General features: G+C 33.2%; 1 protein-coding gene across 1 annotated transcript in view; it reads left to right on the top strand.

The window, feature by feature from the left end:
- The window catches only part of LOC113004278 (odorant receptor 49b-like), an 82,388-nt gene that overhangs the window by 48,411 nt on the left and 7,171 nt on the right, over window positions 1–26,806 (top strand). Inside the window, exons 3-4 of the mRNA XM_026137145.2 lie at window positions 2,754–2,871; window positions 13,012–13,273. Of these exons, the coding sequence (XP_025992930.2) occupies window positions 2,754–2,871; window positions 13,012–13,273 (380 nt within the window). The remainder of the gene's footprint in view (window positions 1–2,753; window positions 2,872–13,011; window positions 13,274–26,806) is intronic.

Genomic DNA, 26,806 nt, shown 5'->3' with positions numbered 1-26,806 from the left:
CTTCGCATCAATGGGGCACGCGCTCGCAGAGTAGCACTTTAGTAATTTCGAGGAAGTTGGAAAATGGCTCGACAAATGGTTTGCCGCAAAACACAAGCAGTTTTTCTGGCATGGTATTCATAAATTACCTGAAAGATGGGCGAAATGTGTAGAAGCCGATGGCCAATATTTTGAATAAAACAAAAATTAATTTCCCTTGAAAATTACGTGTTTTTTTTACCAAAAAAACGGAAAAAACTTATGCATACACCTGTCAAGCTTTTCCCTTACCTCACTACGCCGTCCAAAGTTCCCCTTACCAGCCCCCTTTGACTCGAATTTTTGTCCGTTCCGTTAATGACAAAAAAGTTGTAGGTGGCGATACTATCTAGTTGGCCGATGGATCCATGTTGAGAATATATTATTTTCTTATTATGGGAACGACTTCGTAACTTTTAAGAGCGGTGTCTTTATCGTTATGTTATTATTTTGAGTATAATAAATAATATATTACTTAATTTATACAAAAAGTTGAACTATGCAACGATAATGATGTTAATTAAGAATTAAAAAATAAACTAATAAAGGCAACTAAAGCGATAAATATTCTTTTGCAGTAATTTTGTTTAAAAACATGAAAAAGTAACAAAGTAATGAAATAAAATAATAAAATAATATCGTAAAATATTATTGTATGATGTTAGTCTGTAACGTCTGTAAATATAAATTTATTCATTTTCAAAATAAATTTTTATAAAAAAAATAATTACCTAGTTAACATAGAGAATTTACAAAGAATTAAGTTTTATGTCATTAATTCTGAGTTTATTTTTAGATGCAAAAGAAATTTTCTAAAAATCTCAAAGAAAGAATTCTTTTCTTACCTGGAAATAAATTTAAAATTAATGATGTACGACTTATTAATTCTTTTTGAATTTTTTTTTAACTCTCTGTACTATCTGGGAATACAATAAAATATAAAAAATAGTTTTATTAATTAACCTTTCATATTTTACAAAATTTGGAAATTTTTTTAATACATTGATTATGTTTTTTATTATTATTTAAATCGCAACAATATTGTGTTAATCTTATTTGTAAATAATAATAAACAATATAAGAAATTACATTCATTTTATGAACTTAACAAAGAAAAATTAATGTATTCGATTCAATAATATCGCAACCGACAACTGTACGTTTTTTTTGTTTTAGCAAATGCAAAATAAATTTTCTTTATTATTAATTTAATATTCGTGAACCTCATCAACTCGTAGTTAAGAGGATGCTATACTGACGGGAATTACCGACCATTACAGTGTTCATTAATTTTCGAATTGGCTTTACAGATCACAAAATCCTTTTGCAAAATAAAAGTACGCACCAAAACAAAGTCTGCTCTGGTAAATTTTATGAGAAAATCGATCAAAAAGTTAAAAATTCATTTATTTTCGACTCGTGGATCTGTCAACCAAGGTTAATTTTTGTTATTTACTAACGTTCTGTAGCTCGTATGTATAAAATGAGACCAGGGCGGACTTCAGAAAACTCTAATAAACAGCACTGACTGTGTATCGTTTCAGTCAACAACCTAACAAAAAAGTTTAATAGGTGAACAGCTGTACGTGTCCAACTTTTGCTTAGCGCACGTAAACGATGGCAAGAAGAGCAGTGGCTGTAGTTGATAGGTCTTTTCGCAGATGGCGAAATAATCGAAAAACAAAGACAGATCTGTGCGTTGGACAAAGAGCGATAGCCTGGTCTCCCTCGAAAAATAATCTGCAATGCCGACGTCGAGGAAGTTCTTCGGTCACTATAGCATCCTCTTAAGTCTGACAAGGATTTTCTTCCAAAGATTGTTTCTTTTCTTTATCTTTACTTTTTTCAGTTATTCAGGGCGTTCTTTATCCTGGAGATTAAAATTGCCATCCCAAAATTTTTGAAATTTCTTGTTACGTGTGCTATAAGATATAGCATTTTCACCGAGCAAATCATATCTTTAATCTGGTTGCATTTTTCTTTAGTTGAAATGCAAAAGAGAAGTAATATCTTGGATGTTACTTTTTGAACGATATTGCTTTTACTACTGTTTTCTTAAAGTGCCTATGAATAAACACGGCATTTCAGAAAGATTTTTGGGGTTTCTAATCCTGTTGCCGCCAGCCGCGTCAAAATTCGCTGAGGTTAATCACTTTTGCAATACCGCAAGTGAAGTTGGATTGATCTAACTTCAATGCGGCAATGCAGGAGTGATTCAAAAACTTCCAAAATCTAATTCTTTCTGAAATGCCGCGTTTATCAGTAGACACCTTATATCAGCAGCTCCGTCAACTATTAAACTAAAGAATGTCGCTTTAGAACAACTATACGGCAGGAAAAAATGTAAGTTTGAATAGGTGCTGTAGTTGATTAAATGTAAAAGCCAAAAATTAAATTGTATTTTTACATTAAACAAACAAACTATATGCGACAAAAATAATTTTGTTAAAAGTTAAATATTTTCTTGCGTCGATAACTCTAAACATTGATATCTTTTAATTAATAAGATCTGTATCGATTGTCATTTAATATACGATTTAAACATGTTATTTGTTACTGTTGAACTGATGAAAACGTAATAATCAAAACGTACTTGTGTAATTTCATAGAAGAATAATCTATTATTATAAAGTTGGGCTATCCATAAATGCTTGTTCTTCTTTTATATATTATTACAATTTTCTTCACATTTTTAATAAAAAAATAAATATTAATAAAAAAAACTTATTAAACAGATAAAGAATTTAATAGATCAACTTCAACATATTCATAATGATTTAAAAGATAACAACGAAATCGCCATCGCAGAAAAATATGGAAGCATTGCGAATCGTTATACGATTTTGTTTACAGGTAAGATATTTTTCAACTTTTATTCATATTATACTTAAAAAATATTAATAATTTCTTTTTTTACATTGATACACCGGCATTTGCGTTTTCCGATGTACATCACAGGGAGGTTGCATAATTTGATTTTGCACATCATGTGTGATGTCTTTTGCAGACATGTCTCTTACGGACACGGTTGGCCAGTATTCACAATCAAATCTTATTTTAAGATTGTCTTGAATAATGTCTTAAGATGCTAATACAGTTTTGTAATTAATTGATGACATGTTAAGACAATATATCAGATGGTCTTAAATATAAAAACCGATTATGTATATCGGTTGATGTCTCTTACAGACATGATGTCTCTTGCAAACACAGTGTCTCTTAATGGACATGATGTCTTTTATAGACTCGTTAAGTCTTATAGGCATAATGTCTTTTACAAACATGATGTCTTTTATGTAGACAAAGTGTTTTGTACATACTCCTTTTCATATGACGTCTTTCATAAACGTGATGTCTTTTATAAACATGTCTTATAGACATGATGTCTCTTACAAACATTACCACATATCAAATGAAACAATTGTCGTTAGTATCATCAGCTGCAGAATATAACGTAAGACTACTTTGTTTCTTAATTGGAAATGTTTTATATACTGTATCTGATGAGATAAAATCATTTACATCTATTTCCACGCTCTTATAGCTTTCTCCTTTTGTCCTTAAAACAGATGTAATGAAGCGAATAGCATTTATAAAAGCTGATGAAAGATTATTTCGTTTTTTTATTTTGACATCTGTTAAAAATGGAAATATTCTTTCTAAATCAGCATTCAAATTTGGAAGTGACCTTACAGCGTTTACAAGCGCTGTTAAATTGAAATATTTTATTTCTCCTATATTACTTTTACTTTGTAGAATTTTCATCCACATATTATTAAAATTTAATTCAGAGAGATTCTGTTTTTCTGTTTTTGTAAATACAATGAAAACCATTCAGTTTTTAAATTGGTTTCATTAAAATCTCCCATGGCTCAACTGATAAAAGAAATATAACTAAATGAGGCATTTCTGTCTGTCATTTAAAGCTATTTGCAGTAGAAAAACTTTCAACGTAGATAAAAATTTGTTATTAACAGGTAATATTTACAAATCTCCTCGGCAGCTGTAATGTAAAATTGTAAACAATGTTTTCTAATATTTGTAACTACATTTAGATTTTCTGTTATTGTTAATTGTTTCAGATATTTTTCACATTCTAATCCTAAAAACATATCTTTAAGATATTTTTTTAGGATTAGAATGTGAAAAATTATTGATATTTTTGATTGTCATGTTAAGAAAATGTGACGTTCATTTTGAAGAGTTTTTACTATGCGATTAGTCTGAATTGAATCCGCAACGTTCGTAATTAACTGGCTACATTTTATTCGACCCATGATTATTTTTTTCAAGACATTAGGATCTTGTCCTATATCTCGAAAAAATTTGAGAATTATGTTTGCAATGCCATATGAAATATTCTTACCCGCTACTAATGCGACATATAGAATCTCTGTTAATTTTTTTTGCTCTTCAAATGACAAAGACATCTCATCACTTTCCATCTATTGTTGCATTTGTCTTGGTTTCTATATTACACTTCTTCAAATTATCAATATGTATTTTAGATTCTGTATGACGATAAAAGTTAAATGATTCCCTAGTGCCAGATTTATTACAAATAGAACAAAAATATAAACTTTCGTTGTCTGGCACCTTGCGCAACCATATCTTCAATTTTCTAACCATCCTTTTTTAGATCTAACTTTGAGGTTTTAAAATTTTACTTTTATTATTTGAACCTCATGACAATGTGTTATTTTTAATATTATTTTTATGACATGTAGATTCTTCATGCTTGAATATATGTGATAAGTATAAAAATTTTTGTTACATATTACGCAATGAAAAAGAATCATTATTTGGCACTTTTTGTATCCAAGATTTAATCTGTTTATTATTGAGCCAGTTTTTTGAAAAACTTTGCTTCCGTTTCTTTTTCACTTTATTACACATTTCCATATTTAAAATCAAATAAAAATAAAAAAATTGTTATAATAATTACAATTGTAAAATTAATAGAAAAATTATAAAAATGTACCTTGTTACTATTAAATCGCCTTACGAGTAAGAAAAACTCCACATGAATTATAAACACTCACAAACTTCAAAAATACGATTCTTAAAATTTCACAAAAGCACATGTAGTCTACAAAATGTTAAGACTTGTATTTTGTGAAACTTATTTATTCCACTACCGTAATATCGTTTTTAATACCAACAAACACGATCACATTTGATGTTGATAAACACTTCGCGATCATGTCACTCCAGATTGGATGTTATAATTGACAATCAAGTGAATCAAGTAGTACTGTAATTTAGCGTCAAACGCCACCATTGTTCTCATGCATTTTTGACAAATATATCCCTCTGGGGAATCCTTGTCATGATTGATCATCGCAGTGTCGCAACCATTATAGCTTGGTCGCAGAAGTTTAAACGCGAGTGACTATTCGCATCCGCGGCCACCTGTTGCTGTGCGCGGTAATTACTGCCGTAGGTCGTCGCCGGGATGCCGCTTGAGACGCACATCGGTGTATGCCGGGCTGCTGTTAGAGAGGCGCTTATTGTGTGATGCGTGTGAGAAGCTACAATAATTATTAATTTTCGCAGTTTATTCCTCTATATTTATACTTTACAACGCTGTATTTAATTTATACTTAGCATAACGTTGTGCTTATAACTAAAAAAAGAGAATTTTTTGTAAATCAAAACTAATACGGCTTAAATTAGTAATGAGTACTCAAACATCGATTATAATGTTTTTTTTTGACACATTTACTACGTCAGATCACAAACTTTAATCCATTTACTAAATTTCAATTCGTAAAACATAGTTTTAAGGGGGAAAAGTTAGGTCAATTTAGATAATAGAAACGCTCGTATTAATGTTTAAAACATAAATTTAAGAAATTGGTCGAAATGACGAGTTAAATAATTCTGGCTGTCGATTAAAACTTTATTACAATAACAAGCATAAACAATTAATTTGGTACGTTTTGACTATACTTAGCCTTCTTCAGCCGATATAAATAATTTAAATAAACATGTTGAAAAATTTCCTTTTACAAATAACGAAACAAAAAAGCGAAAGAAATACATAAAGTCACTCATTACGCAGTTCTATGGTTGTTACATCGCTGCTCACGTAATGTTCTTATTAGCTGGAGGATCGGTGACACCTCCCGGCGATACTTTTCATTGTGTACACAAATTCATTAATCCGTCCCTTCATTTATTGACAATGTAAGAAGGACGTCAAAATCCGAACTCGCCAATTAATTACATGCTGTTCGTGTAATTAATTGACGAGTTCGGATTTCGACGTCCTTTACATATATTTTACATACTCCTATTTTACGTGTATATATATATATATATATATATATGTGTGTGTGTGTGTATATATATATATATATATATATATATGTAAAATTTTAAAACCAAACGCATTTTATTCTATAGTGAGCCTTCATTAGTGGGCTTATTAAAAAACTAGTATAAAATTCAATAAATAATAGAATTTAACATTTATTTTTGTTTAACATTTATTGGAATAGCATCCCGGATATCACCGCGAATTACACAGAAATAAGCTCTAGATCCAAATATGAGATGAACAAGCAAATATATAAAAATAAATAATAAAAATAAATAAATACTTAATAAATATAATGATCTTTATGTCAGTGTTAAAAAGAATCAAACGAAATAAGAGATGCGTGTTTTAGCTTTCCCTGTATGAATTGGTGTAACCTTTTACTGCACAATACATTTTTACCGAAAATGTATTCAAATTAAGTATCGATGCTTTCCGACAATAACTCCACAACAGGTTATTTGTACCCGCCGCTTGATTTTCTGATAATAACAATGTCATATGTATCACGCATCACGCTTTTGATAGCGGACAGCCACATGTTATCGACTTATAAAGTCGAAGCGTTCGTTCAATTTCTGCGCGAATGTGACGTCAGCTTGATACATCACGTGATGCGCAGAGAAATCTTAAGCGTCTTAAGGCTCGGACCCCGGATGAGCATACCCTTGTCTTTCTACCATGATTAGCGGTAAGGAGAGACTATCAGCACTTTGCCTATTTCCGCAGCATTCGGATATATTCGGTTTTACGTAAAGCATGCCAGACATACGCGACTACGCAGTGCTGTGTTCAAAATTGTACTACAGTAAAAACCCTGGTAAAAATTTTCGATAGAAAAAATCCTACCGTTTGGAATTTTGGTTCGTACATTCACTAATGTAAATTGTTTTCTATTAAAAAATTATGGAAAATGATTCATATTAGGGAAATTTTTAATAGAAAATGAAAGAATAAAATAGAAAAAAATTTTTTTTTGGTAATTGTTTAGAATACGGACTGCACCTCCGATTTTGACGAAATTAGGCTCATTTGACGCGTTTTCACTCAAAATGAACGAATCTGGCGGAAGAAAGTGTCGTTCTGCCCCACGAACCGAGATATCAAATGTTAAACTTGGCGATTGTACAGATTAGAATTTATTTTATAAATTTATTTTATAAAATTAATTAATTTAATTAATAGACACATCCCACTTACACCGCGCGCGGGGGGGGGGTGGAGATAGGAATGGGGTGGACCTCCCTTAGCGTGGAAAGTCGCAAACTCATGTGGAGGGAGCAATACATCTGTAGACCTCGTTTCAAGATTTCTATTTGTAAGTGGGATGTGTTTATTAATTAAATTAATTAATTTTATAAAATAAATTGTTTTAATACCTTAATAAAAAAATCTACATTACACAAAATTAATAAATTCTTTAATCCAACACAGTGTTCTGGCAAATACATTTAAGTGTAGTAAATGTGGCAGTGATTATTAATGAATAAACATTTCAAATTTTGTGCACATTTCTATCACAGCACATGCTCAGTTCGCTACATTACGCCGAGATGACAAGTATTCTAACCTATACAATCGCCAACTTTTACGCTTGACATCTCAGTTCGCAAAACAGAGCAACACTTTTTTCCGCCAGATTCGTTTATTTTGAGTAAAAACGCGTCAAATGAGCCTAATTTCGTCAAAATTGGAGATGCAGTCCGTATTCTGAACAATAACCTTTTTTTTTTATTTCTTTCAGGCGACACATACTAAATAATAATACATTATATCCGACTGACAAAATTGAAATGCGAGAATAAAAGGCTTATGTCAGTCACAGCGGTTTCTGGTACCAATTAATAATTTTTAATTTTTACACATTCCAACTCAAACTGCGCGCCGCATTTTGTCGGACTTGAAACACAATCATGAAGCCGGAATAATAATATTAATATTTAAACTTTTTATTATTATTATTTAATACATATAAACAAAATTTTTTATTAAATAATAAACTTCTTACAAACTTAAAAAATTAATATTAAAGTTAATGAAGGACTCTCGAAATTTCAAATAATTAAATCTCGTCAAAAAGGACAATGAGAGTTAGCGCGGGTATAAGTGCGCAAATGTTTATTTCTTGTCAGCAAACAATTTCAACGTATTAATTTCATATCAAATTACAATAACTACGGACGTTTCGACTCATTTCAAGTCATCTTCAGCGCAATATATACAGAATCTCATCCTCGTTAGTCAACAGAAAACGGGAGGGCGTCGCGTCACCGGCGGTTGCCTTATCTATCGACAGCCCTCTTTATGGTTTAGCCGGTTGTTACACGAAATTATCTCAAAAAACATCCCAGATGCCTCAAGTAAAATAAACAATAGCTTTGAATTAGTCCGCAATTTGAAGAATAAACGTTTAGAGCCGGGTCACGAATTAATTTCATTAGATGTTGTTTCGTTATTTACAAATATTCCTACAGACTTAGCGTTAGAAAGCATCTCGAACAGGTGGGAATTTTTTAAGGACACTTGCAGCATCCCAAAACAGGAATTTTTAACGGCGATACAGCTTGTTCTTGACTAGACTTATTTCAGTTTCGGAAATAATTTCTACAAACAAAAATTCGGGACCCCCATGGAATCCCCGTTGTCACCTGTGATTGCGGACTTCGTTATGCAGAATTTGGAAGCATGGGCACTAGAAAAAATTTGAGTGCATCCACCTTTTTATTTTAGATATGTTGATGACGTGGTGATGGCAGTTCCGGGAAATCTGATTGACCTTACATTGAACACGTTTAATTCGTTTCACCCCAGAATGCAGTCTGGAAATAGGAGAGGGGGGGGGACAGGATAAATTTTTTGGACATCACCATTATTAAGAATGAGGGTTCTTTAATTTTTGATTGGTATCACAAGCCTACGTTCTAGGGAAGATACTTAAATTTTTTATCAGATCACCCCTTGTTTCAAAAAAGAGGGACAATTATGGGAATGGTTGACAGAGCGTTTTTACTGTCTGACCCGAAATTCCACAGTAAGAATATTGAGCTTATTGTAAACACACTCTTAACCAATGATTATCCTGCTCAATTTATTTTCGAGACAATAAACAGCCGTCTTAAATCTCTTATCAATAAAAAGACAATTAATCAGATAAACGAGAACACAGATATTGATACTACAAACAATAGAATGCCATGGTTTTTGTTGCCATACATTCCTTCAATTTCCGAGAAATTCAAGACTATCACTAAAAAATTGAATGTAAAAATTGTCTTTTTTCAGTCTTAATAAGTTGAGCAAATTTATCAAAGTGCAGAAAGATGTTCTCCCAAACAACCAGAAGAAAAATATAGTTTATAAGATTATGTGTAAAAATTGCGATGCGTCATACGTAGGACAAACGGGCCAAAAATTGAAAACAAGAATTACTGAACATCGTAATCATATCAAGTGGAATAGCAACAGTCACCGTAATCACTGAACACAAACTCAAGTTTAACCATGACTTTGATTGCGAGAACATAAAAATCCTAGACAATGAGCATTTTTTGGGCAGGCGGCTAACATCAGAAATGTTACACATACAATCACAAAATAACAGCCTTAATTTACAAACAAATACTGATTGTTTACATCATATCTCTCATTACTCAATAAATTGTAACAGAATTAATAATTTATAATATTAGACTCTTGTTATTTATTTATTTTTACTCATTATGACAAGCTGTGACTCTTTTATTTTCTTAGATTATCTTATAACCCATATTTACGTATTTATTTTGATCCGTATATTTCCGACTGCTTGTCTTTGCGTGCGAATTCGAAACAAGACTCTCGAAACTGAACACACAGTCAGTATACATTCAGACTTGTGATAGTGAGCACGTTCCGTCGTTTGAGTGTACACTGTAACAAGAGAATCGTAATTATTCTTACTAAACTAATTCTTATCCAAAGCTTCAGTTGTCCTCATTAGTCAAGAATGGGTGAATCAAGTAAATTATAACCAATTTTAACATTATCATTAAAAAAACGTTCGATTATTAGATAGTGAAGTGTCATTTCCTTCGACCCGGTCACGGGGAAGATGCCACTGCGGATTGGCAAACCGCTGGTTACGCGACGCCCTCCCGTTTTCTGTTGACTGACGAGGATGAGATTCTGTATATATTGCGCTGAAGATGACTCGAAATGAGTCGAAACGTCCGTAGTTATTGTAATTTGATATGAAACACGTTGAAATTGTTTGCTGACAAGAAATAAACATTTGCGCACTTATACCCGCGCTGACTCTCATTGGCCTTTTTGACGAGATTTAATTATTTAAAAAATTAACCTACGTAGATGTATTCTACTTATAAATAGAATGAAAAGTTTTTATATTTCTCTTTTTCTTTCTGCTCCTAATTTCTTCTTTTGCAGTTATTTCGATTACTGCACCTAGATATAATACAATAAGTCATTGTAAAATATTTAAAAAAGCACGAAAGTAGATAATTGCTGTACGTAGCTCACTATAACAGGTGGGAGTCGAATGATTCCGAACAATTTCAAATCCAACCGATACTGCTAGTACTCCTTTCTTTCCCTTAATTTCAGCACTGCCACCCTTGTCCTAATTAGCAAGATAAGCTCCGTCTACTTTAGTTTACGTTATTATTTTACTCTATGATGTTAAGTTTATGTCATAGCAACGTTGCAGTGAGATGCAACTTTTATCACAATCGCAATGCTATGACATGAAATATGATATTACAACCATTCAAATTGTATATTTCATATACGTATCAGTGTGACTTAAGACAATATTTTATGATTTAAGTCCTTGTCTATAATACGTCATAAAAATTATTTTATGTCTCAAGTTCCAAGTTACAAGGAGAATTGCTTTTTAATTTAAGACTTGAGACGCGAAATAATTATCAATTACTAGCCATCGTAATTTTTTGTTCTTCACTAGCCATCGTGAGGGTTCTCACGTTTTACGCTTTTATTAAAGAATACACCGTGATGCGATGGTTTTCAACCATAATTTTACTTACAATTATTTTCGACCTTCTAGTATACAACTATAAAGTGAAATAGCAACAACAATTGGTGAAACTATAAGGGTGATGCAGAATAACCTTATGTCCTTGAAGAGACATATTCGTGAGATTATTCTGAAACAACTTTCCCTTTGGTAAAAACTTGTCCGAAGCTTAGTTTTTTAATAATAAAAGAAAATGGTTATCCAATAATCGGGCGCGTATAGCCGTAAAGCAGGGCCGGCGCAACTCACCGATATGGGCAATTACTTAAGGCGATTGCAGTGATCAGCTGACAGCCTGAACACTGCTTTTCCTCCTTCACCCCTCTCTCTCCCGGTCTCTCAAAACCTCTATCTCATTATCATTCTCATTCTTTTTCTATGTATTTATCAATTCATACACTGATACTGAAATAATGCTAGAATTAAAAACAATATTTAATTATGTGACGTCTTTCTTTTAATAATTCTGTACGTGTAAAAAATATACTTCCTCAGTCAAAAATAGCATATTTAAAATGCGTGATTGAAAAATAAAAAGACAGAGAGACAGAGAGAAAGAAGAGAGAGAGAGAGAGAGAAACGAGTCTGATCAAATTTGAACGTGTATACTTATTTATCATCCTACACAGCAATCAGCCTTTATCTTCAATCTTGTCCTTCAAGGGACGTATTCCTTGTCAAATTCTAAGACGATTTTTTCTTTGGCAATTCTTTGGCAAAGGTTTAGATTTAAGCCGATATATAAGCCAATTAAGTTAGCGTATGACGAGTCGAATATAGAAAATACGCAGGGGCGGCGCACTCGCCATTACGCGCGAGTGTTTTGTGAGGCGCTTGCTGTGCTCAGCTGATACAACACACATGAGTCCGCCCCCCCTCTCACCCCTTTTTCCTTTTCCCCTTTTCCTCCCCTCTCTTTCTCACTCACCCCCGTTTCTCCATCCCCCTTCTCTTTCTCACTCATCCCCTCTCTCCCTCCCCCCTTTCTCTCTCCTTTTCTCTCTTCCTCCCTCCCTTGCTCCTCCCTTTCCCCTCTCATCTCCTTCCCTCCTTTTCCCCTTCCCCCCTCTCTCTGTGACAAAAAAAGTACTACTGTTTCTAAAAATTCAAGATGTAAATACTTTTGTAAATTTCGTGCAACTCTTTGTTTGATTCTTTGATTGTACAAAAAATTTTCTGGCACTTCTCTTACCAAAATCATTAAAATCAAGACGGTTAATAATTACATTTTTAAGTTAAAGCTAGCATTATAGTAGGACAGAAAGAGAGGGGGGGGGGAAGAGAAGCTCTTGTGTGTTATACCAGCTGAGCGTATCAGCTGAACGCAGCCGGAGCTTCACGAAACACCCGCGCATAGCGATGAGTGCGTCGCCCCTGCGTACCTTCTGTATTTGATCCGTGACACGCTAACTTAATCGGCTTATATCTCAAAATCTAAGCCGCTGCCAATCTTTTTCCAAAGGACAAATCGTCTTAGAATTCGACCAGGAATACGTCCCTTGAAGGACAATTAGTTATTCTGAATCACCTTGTATACATTCTATATGTAAATATACAATAACTGTATCTAAATTAAAAATTTTAGATTATTAAAAAATTGCTATTTATACAAATAATTCATTATAATGTTGTTTAGTAACCCTTTTTTGCAGTATATTTGTTATCATTAGCTCCTCATTGTGGCCAGATTTAACTAATATTATTTTATCCACAAACGAATCTCGGCCACGTCGCCTGCAATTTTCAACTGAATATTTTATTGATCAAGAGAAATATTACTACATACTGTTATTCCATATAAATGCAACTTTCTGTATAGCATTAACTGTATTAACAGCAACAGGGTCAATGCTCAATGCATGCCTTCATCATACATGTGGAATGTTCAGCATTGCTAGGTAAGTAACGATAAACGTAAAAGTAGAAGACAAGCTCGCTTATTTACAAATGTAATTAGAGACGATATAACAACTTATACAAGCAAATAATAAACTTCAAACAAATGTCATCATGTGATTATACTACATGAACTAAAAAGTTCCGGGATTTTTCAGTAGGTGGCGCCACTAAAAAATGAACATGATTTATTTCGAGAGATTCATCTGTCACTAGTTTATATGTGAAGTTTCTAGACATTTCGTTCATTCGTTTACAAGCTACAGTCGTTTAAGTGTCGCTACCTTCGCCTTCATAAAAAAAAATAGAAAAACAGGAATATCGCGTATTAATCAAACATTGTTTTTCGATGAAAAAAACTCCTGAACAATCAATTAAATGGTTGAAGAAATGTTATCCCACATCTGCTCCTTTAAGAACAACAGTTTATCAATGGTTTAGTGAATTTAAAGTGAGTCGTACAAGCACCGAAAACGCACCGCGCTCTGGAAGACCGAAAGAGGCTACGAATTCGGAAATTGTAAAGCAAGTGCATTGAATCGTTTTGAGTAATTGTAAAGTGAAGTTGCGCAAGTTAGCTAAGGCCGTTGGCATCTCAAAAGAACGGGTGAGATACATTTTGCACGATGTTTTGAATATGAAAAAGCTATCTGCGCGATTGCTTATCATCGACCAAAAACAGCAGCGCGTTGATGATTCAACGGTTTGGCGTTGTTGCAGCGTAATCGAGCGGACCTTTTTCGACGTTTTGTGACGATGGATGAAACGTGGATCCATTACCATACGCCTGAGTCCAATAAGCAGTCTGCAGAGTGGTTGAAAAGCCACGAAAGCCGATCAAAGCGGCCAAAAGACCAACGCTCGGCCGGGAAGGTTTTGGCCTCCGTTTTTTGGGATGCGCATGGCATCCCAAATCGATTACCCGCAGAAGGGAAGAACAGTTACGGGAGAGTATTATGCAACGTTATTAGATAAACTGAACGACGGAATAAAGAAAAAACGGCCCTATATGGCGAAAAAAAGAGTTCTGTACCATTACAATAACGCACCGTCACACACATCTTTGAAAGCAATGGCCAAATTGAATCAATTACGACTTGAATTGGTTGCTCACCTGCCGTATTCTCCAGACTTGGCCCCCAGCGACTATTATCTGTTCTCAAACTTTAAGCGGTGGTTCCAGGGAAAGAGATTCACATCAAATAAGGAAGTCATCGCGGAAACCGAGGCGTATTTCGAAGGCTTGGACGTTTTGTACTACAAAAAGAGCATCAAAATGTTGGAAAATCGCTATACCAAGTGTATCGCACTCAAAGGCAACTATGTTGAGAAATAAATATAACTTTGCCCAAAAAACGCTTGCTTTCATTAAAAATCCCGGGACTTTTTAGCCCATGTAGTATTATGTAATATTCTTTATATTAAGCGATATTCTTAAATGTACGTTTTGACTACATAAAGTCTTTATCAGCATTTTTACAGTAATTAATATTACAAAAACCTTGATTATAATTAATATTATAAAAATCTCAAATGTTTGAAAAAATTTACAGATCTCATCAGCAAAAAATATTAGGTGAGTCATCGAAATGGTAAAAGTCTTTGACACGATCAATTATGAGATTCCGACAACTATTCATCGTTTAATAGCGAGAATGTACTGAGTCCAGTAATTAAAAAATCATTGTGATGTGAAAATTGTTTGAATGATAAAATGTTTTTCTGCGAGGAAAAAGTTTCTCACTAATAAATCTCAAATTCTTTTTTATTTGTCAAAACAATTTAAAGATAATCTTATCTTATAAGTAAAAGCGGTAAAAAGCAAGATGGAATTAATGAATCTGTCAAGTGAATTGTTGCTATCTGATCTTGTCAAGATCTGATAGAGAAATGCAGTTAGAAGTAGTATGTTTACCGCTGTATCACAAATTGAACAGTCATGATATTATCAAAGTTTTTGTAATATTAATTATTGTAAAGATACTGATGAAGATTTTGTGTACTCAAAACGTATGTTTAACATTTAAAAACGTCGCTTAATATAAAGAATAACCACATAACATCTGAAGTTTATTATTTGCTCGTATAAATTGTTATATCATCTCTAATTACATTAGAAAACAATAAATGTTTGAATGATCAAATTGTTTGTAAATAAAAAATTAAAATTAAAACAGAATTCCATTTTTTATATCTAAAAAGTTTCAAATCTGAAAGATTACTTTAAAAGAATAATATAAATAGAAAGATATATATATATTATAAATGATAAAAATGTATATGTATATTATAGTATATAAAATTTTTCTTAAATAATTGGCTTATTAAAATAGTAAAATAGTAAAATTTTTAAATATATAATATATGTATATAGTGGCGTAAAAAATAAAATATCTATACAGTTATATCTTGTTTAAAAGTAAAATTTTTAATATTATAATAGGGGAAGCCGGGCTATTTGTAAGACTTTTTTTCTTTTGTGTCTCCTGAGTCCTATATTCATTAAAAAGAAAAAAACATGGGACGGTTTAAAAAGTTGAACCTTCCCCTTTACAGTGCCGGTATAAATAAAATATAGAAATGCACTTGCTCGATATAAAAATGTCGATCAATGTCAAGTGTTACAAATAGCCCCAAGCCCGGGGTAATTTGCAACCAGTCCGGAAATTACAATAAATCCTAATTTTGATCATGTTCAAGCTACAAATCACTCATATGTCGCATAATTACATTTGAAATTGAGTATTAATTGTATATTTTGGTAATAGAACGCAAATATAAAAGAAAATATTATCGCTATCAAGCAAGTAAAAAATTATAAAGCGTTAAAGATTGACACTTGTGAGGTTAGGAAATCTGTCGCACTGATTGCATAGAGCGACAAGAAAACATAAGATTATAATAAAGAAAAAAAACAGAAAAACAAATCCAGTATATCCTTACTTACACGTTTGCATGTACTTTTATGCCATCACAGATTTCTTAACCCTATAAGTGTTATTCTTTAATGTTTTATAACTTTTTACCTGATTAAGAGCGACAATTTTATATTTATATTCATGTTCTATGTATTAAAATACACAATATTATCAAGTTTGAACTAAATCAATGAAGAACTTCAGTTTACCTCAATGTTTAACCTTGCGTAACGTAGACGATCGTAAGTAATGCAGCCAACATAGGGTTAGAGTTACCCATAGGTGCTGCAATCATTAACGTATAACCCCTGTGTTTGATATTACGAATAGCTCTGACATCAACTGTGCGCATTATTGCGTATGATCGACGAAAATAGACATCATACAGCAAAAAGTAAAACGAAATGTTTCAAATACATTCAACTGGATACGATATATTCAAAGTTAAAAAAAAAAATCTTATTTATCTTACTTAAATTTCGAAGAAATGTTGACTATCAGAAATTACTTCGACTGTTGCAAAACACATTTTTTATTACTACAACTTCAATATGACGCTGTTGCCAACAAAATTTTGTTAGCAACATCGTTATATTAAAACGTGTTTACAGTATTTAAAGTAAATTTTTAATATATACCCATAAAAAGATATTTTTATTTATCGAATTACCCCGTCTAGCGAATTGCCCCGGTCTCTCCTATTTAAATATGCAAATATGAAGACTGAAGAGAAAAAAATATTATTTTTTATTTTTCTTCTTTTATTAATAATTTTTGCTTTTCGAATTGTATCTGTATAATGAATGCTTGATTATGTAATATGGCAAACATTTATTAAGAGAACTCCATATATACTAAGGATGGGTGGGGCACATAGTGACAATTTTGGGAAATTTATTACCAAAGTCCATTTTTTAAGTTGGTAGTCAAATATTTTGATTTGTACATTTTCGTTTAATCTTTATAAACACAATCTGTTTTTTATATTAATATTATGAGCCGCATTCAAGGAAAAATACGTCGTCAAAAAAATCTTTGCATTTGTCACAACGTATCCCAGGCTTGGGTACACAGTGACAATTTCCGGGATAGATAGTGACAACTCCACTATCATTAAAATCAGAGATTACAAGATATCACTAAATTTTTTATTAAATGTCATAAATATCATATTAATGTCTATAACATTGAAAGAATACTTACCAAACTAGCTCTCTTACCATATGAACTGTTAACCCATTTAAGCTACGTGCATGCAGTATTGGACAATACCCTTTTCAATTTCTTTAGTGAAGATACATCTGGATCGCTAACTCAAATTAAAAGATTTAGCAAAATTAGGATTCTCTTTTAATTTTGAATTAACTCGATACAGTGTTTGACGATTTATGCCGATATGCAAGGCATAAATTAGGGGAGACTCGGGCAAAAGGAATCGTTTGTTTTCAAATGGCTATAATTCTATGTTTAAATTATCAAATTTGCAAAATAATTATACTAAAATGTAGCTTGAAGTCACTACTTTCTGAAACTGACGTTGAATTTTGCATAAAATTAATTTTAACTACCCTCACATGACTTTTACGACGACACCTTTTTTTAGACACTTTTCAAAACACCCGGGCAAAAGGAATCTCCAACTCGGGCAAAAAGAATCGCCTAAAAAAATTACTGAAATTATTAAAAAATTATTAAAAAACGGACTTTAAAGGTGAAAAACTGTATTAATCTGACAGATATTGAAAATAAGTAACAAAATTAAACATAGTTTTGAAAGGAACGATTAGGAAAATTACGAAATTAAGGTATCTATTACAATTCTTGGCAGAAATCTATAACTCGTACACGCTTCATGAACCATAAAAAAACCATCTAAAAATGAAAACCAGTAGCCTAGGTACACTATTAATGCAAGCTAAGGAAACGTGTTAGCGATTCCTTTTGCCCGATTTCTTTTGCCCAAAACAACATGCTTTCATTACTTATATAATGATGCTATCACTAATTAATTTATGCAAAATAACTTTGGTATTTTCTGAAACTAGACAAAATTTCCTTTACTTTGATATATTACTTACTTTCGTAGCAGTTATAGTCTTCAAATCATTCGAACATTAAAAAACGTAAATCTCGAACAATGATAGCACATAAACACATTGTGTAACATAAATAACGTTCACGCCAAGCTGTTGGAAGTTTTATGGTTGCAAAATATTCCGCATTCGCAGCACTATCGAATGACAGTGTTACCAACTTCCTGACATTAATAAAAAAAAAAGTTGTTTCGAGTTTTCTTTTTGCCCGGGTGATGCGTTTTACCCGAGTCTCTCCTACTATTTCTAATAGTCCATCCCACTTTTAATAACTGGATGCCAGTGGTTCGTCGTATAAGTTCTATACGCGTAAGGCTGTGCACGGCACGTACATGATCGAACAAGTCCAGCTCACGCACGGGCACATACACTCTTGCGTTCACACACACACGCGCGCATCGATGCCCTACCATCCCGCCACCGGGACTTGCGGAGGGACCCGCCGCTCGCTATTCGTGGATGACCAAGCGGTGGGGAGACGTGAACCACGGAAGAGTATACAGGGTGTCCGTCCATAAATGTCCGAGCAAATATCTCGTAACTGGTTGAAGTTAGAAGAAAGTTTAATAAGGAAAATTTACATGGTTTTTAGTCGGCTACAAAATGCACGTAAAGAAATTTTTTTTACTCGTCACCTTTTTGAATTATGAAGGTCAATGTAGGTTTTTTAAATGGGTACCTATAATTTTTTTTACATATTTACATAGTAGAGGTAATTTTCAATCAAAATTATATTAAGAAAAAAATTGCTACGACGCATCGTTTACGAGATAATCGGCATGCAAAGTATTAAAGTAATAATTTGGATCGAGTATTGTTGAACAAATTTGGAATATCAAATAGGTTGAGAAAGTAAACATTGTTTTTTCATGAAATATTTATTAACAAATTAATTAAGAAATGGTTCGAAATTGTTACCATCATGATCGATACAGCATTCAACGCGTTTTATAATGTTTCTTATTGTTAACTGCAGCATTTCTGTTGTAATACTTTCAACAGCTCTAGTGATTTTATGTCGTAAATCTTCTTCATTTTCAGGAATAGTTGCATAAACAATATCCTTAATATACCCCCAACTTCTGTTGTAATACCACATCTCGAGCATATCACACTTTTCCGTAATTGTAAACATTGTTCTCACGCGCTCGTATGAAGTCTGTTATATCAAACAGGATCGCTGACCTTCAACTTTTCAAAATACACGACTGTTTGATTTGTAAATAAAGTATTTGTATAGCACGTAATATGAATTACAGGGTAGTATGAGTCTGTTAGTCAATCGTCTACATACGAGCGCGTGAGAACAATGTTTACAATTACGGAAAAGTGTGATATGCTCGAGATCTGGTATTTAAGTATGCGTAATGAAAATGAAGCACGATTACTTTATCAACAAAAATATCCAGAACGAAGAATACCAAATAATCGTACATTTCGACGAATTGAAGATCAATTACGTCAAACAGGATCGCTAACAAGATAACGACGTACAATCCAAACAGATGAAGAAAAAGAGACAAGTGTGCTATTAAGTTTTATTGAAAACAGACGTACATCCATAAGAACAGTAGCACGTAATTTAGAATTATCGAAAAGTTACGTACACGCTGTACTAAAAAAATTCAAATTCAAACCGTTTCGTGATAATTTAGTACAAGCTTTACATGAAGGAGATGCAGATCGCCGATTAATGTTCTGCCACTGGCTTCGAGTTAATTATCGCACTGACTTTGGTTTTCTTAATAAAATATTATGGTCTGATGAATCTTGTTTTTCCAATTGTGATATGGAAAATCGACATAACGTGCGTACTTCCGATGTGAATCCACATGCGAAAAGAGATAAAGGTTTCCAACGCAGATTTTCGGTGAACGTATGGTGCGGAATCATCGGAACAAAAATTATTGGACCTTTCTTTTTCCATGGTCATCTTAATGGTGACAAATACTTGGAATTCTTGCAAACAACTTTCTCAGATTATTTACGCGATCTTCCATTATCAGTTTTTCGAAATATTATTTTTCAACAAGATGGTGCTCCAGCACACAATACACGTGCTGTAATTAACTTTTTAAATAATAGATTTCCTAATTGTTGGATGGGTACTAATGATCCTGTACGATGGCCACCGAGATCTCCGGACTTGACACCTTGCGATTTTTTCCTTTGGGGGTATATTAAGGATATTGTTTATGCAACTATTCCTGAAAATGAAGAAGATTTACGACATAAAATCACTAGAGCTGTTGAAAGTATTACAACAGAAATGCTGCAGTTAACAATAAGAAACATTATAAAACGCGTTGAATGCTGTATCGATCATGATGGTAACAATTTCGAACCATTTCTTAATTAATTTGTTAATAAATATTTCATGAAAAAACAATGTTTACTTTCTCAACCTATTTGATATTCCAAATTTGTTCAACAATACTCGATCTAAATTATTACTTTAATACTTTGCATGCCGATTATCTCGTAAACGATGCGTCGTAGCAATTTTTTTCCTAATATAATTTTGATTGAAAATTACCTCTACTATGTAAATATGCAAAAAAAATTATAGGTACCCATTTAAAAAACCTACATTGACCTTCATAACTCAAAAAGGTGACGAGTAAAAAAAATTTCTTTACGTGCATTTTGTAGCCGACTAAAAACCATGTAAATTTTCCTTATTAAACTTTCTTCTAACTTCAACCAGTTACGAGATATTTGCTCGGACATTTATGGACGGACACCCTGTATATTCGGCTGCTCGAGCGATCCAGCAATCAATCGATTTCTCACGTTGGAGACAAGATCATCATTCCATACATAGCAATACAAATTATCATCATTCCATACATGTACATAGCAATACGAATCATTAATTGTGCAACAACTCGACTCAGCGTATAAAAGTATCAACGAAATTCAGTGTATCGCAATCTGTACGACTCAGGGCTACGGCTCCAAGGCGTTGTCGTAGATTGCAGGAAAGCATCGCAATAAAGACCTCACATACGAAACCACAGTGTGACGACAATTCATCACCCTGACCATACAGCCAGCTTCAAGTTTATCAGAGCATGTTGTTTTTTTTCTTATATTTTCTTATCATGTTGATTTTGTAAAAAAAGCATTTTAAGTGGCTATAAAATTATTCATATAAATATTAATCAACAGTTTCTTAGGCAGAAATTTCAGATGACGGATTTTGTGTGTCATGCTTGTATGTGGCATACGATAGAATTCGCAATCTGAGATCCCTATTTTAATTTAATTTAATTAAATTTAAAGGTCTCACCTCCGATTTTGATCAATTTCTACTTAATCTGCGTTTTCGCACAAAACAAAAGAATCTGATAGAAAAAAATGTCGCTCTGCTCTTTAAGAGAATGCTATAGTGACCAAAGAACTTCCTCGACGTCGGCATTGCAGATTATTTTTCGAGGGAGACCAGACTATCGCTCTTTGTCCAACGCATAGATCTGTCTTTGTTTTTCGATTATTTCGCCATCTGCGAAAAGACCTATCAACTACAGTCACTACTCTGCTTGCCATTGTTTACGTGCGCTAAGCGAAATTTGTACACGTACAGCTGTTTACATGTTAAACTTTTTTGTTAAGCTTTTGACTGGAATGACACACAGTCAGTGTTGTTTATTAGAGTTTTCTGAAGTCCGCCCTGGTCTCATTTTATACATACGAGCTACAGAACGTTAGTAAATAACAAAAATTAACCTTGGTTGACAGATCCACGAGTCGAAAATAAATGAATTTTTAACTTTTTGATCGATTTTCTCATAAAATTTACCAGAGCAGACTTTGTTTTGGTGCGTACTTTTATTTTGCAAAAGGATTTTGTGATCTGTAAAGCCAATTCAAAAATTAATGAACACTGTAATGGTCGGTAATTCCCGTCACTATAGCATCCTCTTAAAGCGATATATTAATCGTTAATGTTGACAATTGCACAGGCTAAAAAACCTAGCATATCGCCGAAGTGCAGCGACATGAGAGTCTTATGGCTACATGCGCATGTGCAGTGTCGTCACTATGTGTCTCGTCAAAAACTGTCACTATCTACCCCGAAGGTCGATAAACATTACAAAGGCAATAAAAATTATACCAAGGCTTAAATAATTTTGCTACATATGTCAAAAGTACGAGAAACAAGTAAACGTGCTACCATAAACAGCATTTAAACTAAAATTTTTCATTAATACTGAAATTCTGGCATTAACTGTTAAAAAAGTGCAATTCATACCTGATTTTGGTGAACTCAAAACTTTAGAACCTATAACGACGGCATATTTTCTATCATAACGCCATTGTTTTATCGGCAAACTTTTTATACATTTAAAACTTTTTATTTTTGTGTATAGATTATAACAATGCATGCATGTTGCATGCATTATTCCCGGTGAACACCTGGCCGCTGTTTGGCTTTAAACAACAGAAGACGCGTTCGCGCCTACCTAAACGCTTCCACGACGATAACACCGCTAGCGGCCAAAGACGGCCATTAGCACGAGGCGGACCCGTGCGCGATAAAAGGCCGCGCGCACGCGCACCACCGACTAGTCGCACGAAGAAATCCCCGCGAAAGCACGCTTGTACCAGCGACCGTGAAGAAACAGAAATCTCGAGATAAAATTTCGAAAGAAAACGAGATCACACGAAAACGACCAAACGCACGAGCCAGGGGGTATAAAAGGCCTCCGCTCGTACGCTTGGTATCCATTTACCGCTCCCGATTCTGATCCGCAACTCCTCTCCGGCGAGAATAAGCGATAAAAGTTCTTTGCCGCTGTTGAGGTACTCGGCAAGCCGAAGCTCGAGAGAGTATATTTCTCTTCCTCATAGCCACCCCGAAGACTAAGCTGGTAAAGGTCTTTTGCCGCCACCAAGGTACTTAATAGCTCCGGATGTTCTTGGCGAAATCCGGCGACTCCACACCGGCCAGAATCACTCCACCGGCTATTAAGCCAGACGCGTCGCGGGAACGATTAATTCGGCGTATAAGCGCACTGGGCTAGCCCGCGTATTCACGCCGTCAGCGCGTCGTACACTGCGCCCAGAAACTCGGCTAGCCAGAATACTCGGGAAACCGGCACCGATTCCGAGAACCGCGAGATTCCCTCGCAGCTTCGTGGTTAAGGCCGCCTGCGAATAAATTGTAAATAGCCCACCGTATTCATTTCGCGATAATTACTGTCTCTTCGAGGAATTAGATTCTAACAAATTATATTTCCGCCCCGTCTTTTGTTTCTTCTTTCTTTCTTTTTTATTGTTGTGAAAATATATATGTGTTGTATTAAAACGCTGCGTTAGAAATAAAAGTCATAGTCACGTCAATCATATCTCAATATCACGTTCCGATTTATTTTTTCTCTCCCGCTTCGAATCTATTCTGTTAATCTAGCCGTGAGCTAAATCCGTGCATTAACGAATATCGGTTGTTTCAGATAGCAATGGAACTAAAGAAGTAACGCTGAGCGATGTTACGTTTCGTCACTAACAAGGGAATCTCTCGAGGTGATTATGTTATCTAAATGTGTGTAAAGTTTCATTAAAATTGGAGTGTGTCACCTCGAGAGTTTCCCTTGTGAGTGCCTCTGTCACCTAGTGCCCCACCCTCCCTTATAAAAATATATCACTGATTTCAAACTTACAACTATTCAACTCTAAAATTATTGCTTGTCTCATATTACTGCTCTTACAAAAATAATTTACCACTTCCACATCATCATATAAAGTTTTTAGCCCGATTTTAGCTCTTCCTTTTTGTCTGTTTCTTGCATCTTCAAACAAGAACATTCTATTGTGAAGAAACATAATGATATAGGTACACCAGTATGCATGAGTATTTTTGACTAGATTATCCATTTTCAATACTCGTTTTTCAAGTAGGATACCCACGGATTTCGCCTAACTTTAAATATATTTTACTTTCCTTCTATTAATTTATGGGTAAATGGCATAATGTAATATTCGCGAGAAATGTGAATCAAAAGTTTTTAGTGTAATGTTTTTGATGCCTTTGTTCTTTTTGCCTTTGTCTTTCTATAACAGAGAAGAAGAGGGTATTGGTTACTGTCGACAATATGACTACTCCTATTTTTTCTGTTATTAGGTGACGTATTCTAACAATTGCTTATAGAGTTATTCGTTTAGTAGCTCGTCGCGTTTTAGTGATGTTAATATGGCAATACATAATAACTGGCAATTGTTACAAGGCATTTTTACTTTTGAGCACTTCTAAACATTTTCAAGGTACACTTTTAATCTTTAATTACACATATTTCCTCATTATTCTTAAGTTTGAGTATATCATCACACTCATGTACACACATTCGAGTGCTTTTTTGTTATTTAACTTTTTATTTGGCTATACACATTTCGAGTTATACAAAGTTAAAATAATAACATGGAATTTTATTAATATGATTTTTTAAGCAAAATTTTTATATCGAAATATTTCTTCGATAAATCGATTTTTATTCTGGAGGACAAAACAAAGGGGAAGAACCAATCAGCATTACAGAAAAGTGTCAACAATAAACTTTGACTATCGATTTAACATGAACTTTTTCAGATAGCGTTATTTTTTAAGCAACATTTTTATATCGAAATATTTCTTCGATAAATCGATTGTCATGGAGGGCAATGTGTAAAAACATAAAAGACATTATTTTAAGATTGTTTAATGTTAAACAGGGATAAAATGATATTTCTAATGAGAGAGAAATTTCTAATGGTATTTCTAAAGTTTCCGAAAGCAGGAAAATTCTAAACAATGGAAAATTAAAAATATGTAGTTTTGTAACAAAGTACTGTGTTTCTTTTAAATTAAACTAAAGTTTTAAAATTATTTTTATAGCCTTATTACAACCACATTTTTTTCTTCCAACGATTATACAGTGCATTAGATTTTCATAAATCACGTATTAAATAATAAATATTTTATTACTTTGAGTCTAGAATCTATCAAACAACACTTTGACAAATGTTATCATTAAAATTTCAATAGAAAGTATTGATTATAAAAGAATTATTCAATAAAAGAAAAATGAGTGCCATATTACCCTCTTCTCCTTTAATAATTATAATCTTTATTGAATCGTGCGGTTTCAAAATGTACAATGTGTACTGTATATCTCTGTGAAGTTGGCATCTTTTTGCAAAGAAAGAGAAAAAGAGAGACTGGAAAGTCCCCTCCGGCTTTCTCTTCCCCGGTTTGCTCTATGTCGCTTTCTAAAATCGACCGCAAAGACTCTAAAAATTTCGTATAGATACAAAATACAGACTGAGGATACAAGACGGAGGAATAGCAGAAAAGCCGTAAACGAAAATTAATAGTGCAGAATTGATAAAAAAAATTATTATTGTAAATGTTTATATTCGTGTGGATCATAATTTGGTTTAAATGTGATTTCTTTTTTCACGAATATGCTTGTAGACCTTGTGATAAAGAACCTAAATGAAAAATTGCATGTTATTGAAAAACAAACTTTATTGCCAAAAAAAATTTATATAGAATTTGTTTTAAATTCCATACTTTACTTTCAACAAGATTTATAAACAGACTTTTGGAGCTTCAACGGGCTCTCTTCTCTCTCCAGTTATAGCTTTACAAACTTTGAAAACACAAGTTCTCAATAAACTTTCCTTTACATCTTTCTTTTACTTTAGATATGTAAACGATATAGCAATGGTAACCTCTGAAATACACCTTCTGATGAACATCTAAGAGTATTCAATTATTTTCATTCTAGACTCAAAACACTTGGACTATTTTGGTCTATTCGCGTCCAGTCATCAATCATATATAATTTTGTAGATAATAATGATAGCATTAAAGAAAAAATAGGTTTAGATTTTTAAAGTCCTCTTGAAAATAGTTCTGACCTCCTAATGGAGTCATTTTATTCATTCGATGGCTTATTGTTAAAGCTGTCCAATACGACAAATATTACGTTCTGTTGCAATATAGACATGGTATTATGTTTTATTAATATGCCTGAACTGTACTCGAGCTTTAAGATGTATTAGATATACAAGGTGTCCCATTTTAACTTTTGCAACGAAATATCTTATAAAGTATAAAAGATACGAAAAAATGTTTCAAACAAAAGTTATACAGTTTGAAGGGTGAAATAAAAAAGAACCATTAGTTGAATAGCGCCGCCAAGGTCAAATCAAGGTCATTTGAAAGTTACAACACTATCGCATTACTCAAAATATACTACGCGGAGGCTATATAGCCGGATTTGTACATCTTTTTTATGTTCAAAGAAACTTTAGCATCATTAATAACTCATTGACTTCTACGAGTCGCATGCGATGTTTACTTTAGTGTTTATAAACCGCGTTTTATATTTTCTCATTTCTATACATATTTTATTACAGAAGATTTAATTCATCGGCAATCAGTCAGTTGTCATCAACCAGTGATTACGGATCTACATGTTATTTGGCGATTTTATACATACATATATAAGATATCGTACTAAAAATATAAGTGTATTACTCT

Source organism: Solenopsis invicta, chromosome 5 (genome assembly GCF_016802725.1).
Source record: "Solenopsis invicta isolate M01_SB chromosome 5, UNIL_Sinv_3.0, whole genome shotgun sequence".
In the NCBI taxonomy this organism is placed as follows: domain Eukaryota; kingdom Metazoa; phylum Arthropoda; class Insecta; order Hymenoptera; family Formicidae; genus Solenopsis; species Solenopsis invicta.
This window is presented reverse-complemented; position numbering and strand designations above follow the sequence as displayed.